Source organism: Raphanus sativus, unplaced genomic scaffold (assembly GCF_000801105.2).
Source record: "Raphanus sativus cultivar WK10039 unplaced genomic scaffold, ASM80110v3 Scaffold4011, whole genome shotgun sequence".
In the NCBI taxonomy this organism is placed as follows: domain Eukaryota; kingdom Viridiplantae; phylum Streptophyta; class Magnoliopsida; order Brassicales; family Brassicaceae; genus Raphanus; species Raphanus sativus.
This window is the reverse complement of record NW_026619314.1, coordinates 1-3,527: the sequence shown is the minus strand read 5'-3', so window position 1 is coordinate 3,527 and position 3,527 is coordinate 1. Positions and strand designations below refer to the sequence as shown.

Here is a 3,527-nt window from a genome sequence, read left to right as displayed (position 1 = left end):
TAAATTGACCATTTTGGCATATTTTATAGTTGATTGAGGTCTTTATTTTCCTGTTGTTCAACAGGAAAATAAAGACATTTCGCCAGCAAATGTTCAACAGGAAAATAAAGACCTCAATCAACTATAAAATATGCCAAAATGGTCAATTTATTCCAAATATGTGCCAGACTGTAAAAACAAATAGAAACCCGTCAAACCATGTCACAGTTAGAAACTTAGAAACTAATTTAATATCTAAGTTGCTGATTTGATCGAGAATTAGTATAATCACATGAATCAGGTTTGCAATATGATTCTGAAAAATTAGGTGTCCAGTGAGTTAATTAAACATATCTCACGCTTTATGTCACATTTTTTTTTTATAACCACAAATTTTATTAGAATTAAACTGTAAACAGAAAATACAAGAAGTTAATCAACCAATAAGGAGATATATTATAAAAAAACAGAAGAACATTTTCTCCGATTAACTTCCTTAGCAATAGCATCTGCTATTGTAAGAAGTCAGGAGGGAGCCACGCATTGATGATTCATTTAAATTAAAGGACCTTAATTCAACATTATACGTAATAAGTTCTGCTAAAGTGGCCTAAGTTGGCCATACTTTTAGTTAGCACCCCACTGGATTTAATTAGTTAGGCCAACCTGATTATTCCCAACACAAATAACAGTATACTCTTATTAAGAAACAAAAAATATGTAGTTTGTTATAAATATTGTAGTGATGTCCATATGGAAAGTCCTAGATATACTTGTTCCCCACTCCAAGTTAAGCTTTGTCTCCAAGCTATTGTATCCTATATAAGTAGATCATTATTCATAGAATAAGACACACCAATTCCTCTCTTCTCTTCTTTATTTACAACACGTTATCAGCACGAGACTCTAAACCCTAGCTAAAATCCAGCGACCACAAAAACTCTAATTTCAGCCGCAACTTTAAACCGTCATATCTTCCTAACCGTAAGGATCCAGACGACGAGTAATATATCAAATTGAAGCTCTTGACGAGACGAATCCAGCGCCGCAGACCACGCATCAATCCGACTCCAGACGCGCCGTCACCTCCCAGTGCAAGCCGCGCCGTCAAAGATCATCCAAAACCCTAATAGCCGCCAACTCCTTATCTCTCTTAATTTCGATTTCTATTGTTCTTAGATCTCATACTAATCCAACTTTGAAACTTTCATTGTTGATTATTTAAGGTTTCTAAAAGAGGAACCAAGGAGAAAAGATCGGCAAAGATTAAGGTAAGATCTCAAGAACCCTAATCTTTACTTGTGGTTCAAGCAATTCGGATTTCAAACTTCTCTTCATCTTAAATCCGATTTAAAAGGTTTTGCGATTTGATTTGGTTGATTTTAGTTCTTGTTTTATTTAAAATCAAAACCCTAAACTCTTAATAGTTTTACATGACTTTAGTTTTGTATGGACAACAAGTGATACCCCTTTAAGGATGACACGCTATATGTCCAAACAAAATTTAAGGTCAATGTTTAACCTAATCCTAAAAACAGATTTGAATTTTAAACCCTAATCCTTAAAGTTTAAATCTGATTTTAAGAAACCCTAAACCCTAAAATATAAAGCATGTGATTACATGACTTTTGTTTTGAATGGACAACAAGTGATACCCCTTTAAGGATGACACGCTATATGTCCAAACAAAACATAAGGTTAATGTTTTCCACATCTTTTGGTCGATGATGCACACCATAGTGTGGCTAGACCATGATTTTCTTTTAAGTCAATGATGCATACCAATAGGTATGACTAGACCATATGAAGTAAAGGTCGATGATACATACTCTTAAGTACGATTAGACCATAAAACAAAATCAATGGTCGATGATGTTCACCCTCAGGTGCAACTAGATTTTTCACCTATGATTCACGGTGATCATCCACGATGATCCGCGTTGATCTATGATCCATGATGATCCTCGATGATCCGCGATAATCTACGATGATCAGTGATCCAAGGTGATCCACGGTGATCCTCGATGATCCACGGTGATCCACAATCACCGGTGATGGATGATGCGCACCACAGTGCAGCTAAATCACGATCCGTTTTATTTGGTCGAGGATGTGTACCGAATGGTACTACTAGACCATTAAACCGCATGAGTCGATGTAGCATACCATATGGTATGGCTAAACCATGCACTCTTCCATCCCACTATTTTCAAGGGATGGATGAGTTATGAGAAAGTAAATTTCTAAAGAGAATGCAAACTGGCCGTATGACCCTCTTATTTGTTTGCTGGCAATGTGATTTAATTGTGTAATAGCCGAATGGCATTGGTCACACAAGCCATATGGCTTTATTGTTTACATACTGGCCGAGTGCCTTTTATTTCTTGGATAGCCAATGGCATCAGAAATTGTATGTACTAACACAAATCATTTTGATATGATTCAGATGTCGAGACTCCATCACTCGGATTACCCAGCCCTTGATCTCAATGGAGATAATTACCTTGATTGGGCGATGAACACTTCAGCCGATTTAAAGTCTAAAGGACTTGGGAAGTGTATCAAATACGGCAATGATACCCTTGCATATGAAAGGCGTAGAGCTGTTTTGATAATGAGAAAGCATCTCGTGAAGGATCTGTATGATGAGTGCAGTTACATCAACGATCCTTACGATCTCTGGTCGAGATTGAACACCATGTTCTTCGAGCCATTACAAGATGAGTCCATGAAAGAATGGAAGGCTCTGAGGTTCCAGGATTATGAATCCGTGGATGACTATCACTTTGATCTTATGAGAATCACCTATAGTCTTAAACTATGTGGTGAAGTGATAACAAACTATGACTTGTTAAGCAAGACTCGTGACACGATCCATTCAAAGGAAGTGTTGTTATCACAGAAGGCTAAAGGTTTCACAACCTATTACGACCTTCTCTCATACCTTTCAGCTCTTGAGGAAAAGAAGCAGAAAAGGAAAGTCAACCTCGACAAACTCGACTATGTTATGGAGATAAGTGCCGAGTATCATTGTGAGATGATATACGGTGATGCTGAAGAAGCTAAGAAAAGAAAATTCGGGTGGACTCATATAGATGATGAGATTGGTTTATTCATTGAATAGAGAACCAAATGTGAGCCATGTCCAAGATGTTATTATGGACTGGCCGGCTATTGTTTAAGCCTTTTGACATTCTGATTTCATACTTATGATTCGGTGTTTTGTTTTAAATATAATTTGTCATTCAAATTTCATAGCATTAATAAAAGTTTTTCTTTTATCTTGATTGATTTGCTTGAAAAATATTTTTGATTGACAAATGAGAATGAAAACTCGAGAAGAGTATGTCTAGACCACCACGCCTAAGGCATGGCCTTAAGAGGCATGAAATTTATCACCTAAGACCCATTGAGAGAGACCCAAAATCCCCACTGGCCGTGGACAAGGATACCACAATAACCGTGGTTGTAGATCCAATCATGGTCCAGGAGGGAGTAAAGGTCGAAATGGCATTACAAGCCACATCAAAATGTTTTCAATAATAAAC

General features: G+C 37.0%; 1 protein-coding gene across 1 annotated transcript; it reads left to right on the top strand.

The window, feature by feature from the left end:
* The first annotated feature begins 846 nt into the window (after nt 1-846).
* Nucleotides 847-3,502, top strand: LOC130507088 (uncharacterized). Its single transcript, XM_057001799.1, has 2 exons — nt 847-1,250; nt 2,426-3,502. The coding sequence occupies exon 2, from the start codon at nt 2,426-2,428 to the stop codon at nt 3,101-3,103; it is 678 nt and encodes a 225-aa protein (XP_056857779.1). The 5' UTR covers nt 847-1,250; the 3' UTR covers nt 3,104-3,502.
* The last annotated feature ends 25 nt before the right edge of the window (nt 3,503-3,527 follow it).

What these genes read in the sequence shown, in the direction of transcription:
- LOC130507088 (XM_057001799.1), top strand. Translation starts at nt 2,426, where the DNA reads ATGTCGAGACTCCATCACTCGGATTACCCAGCCCTTGATCTCAATGGA.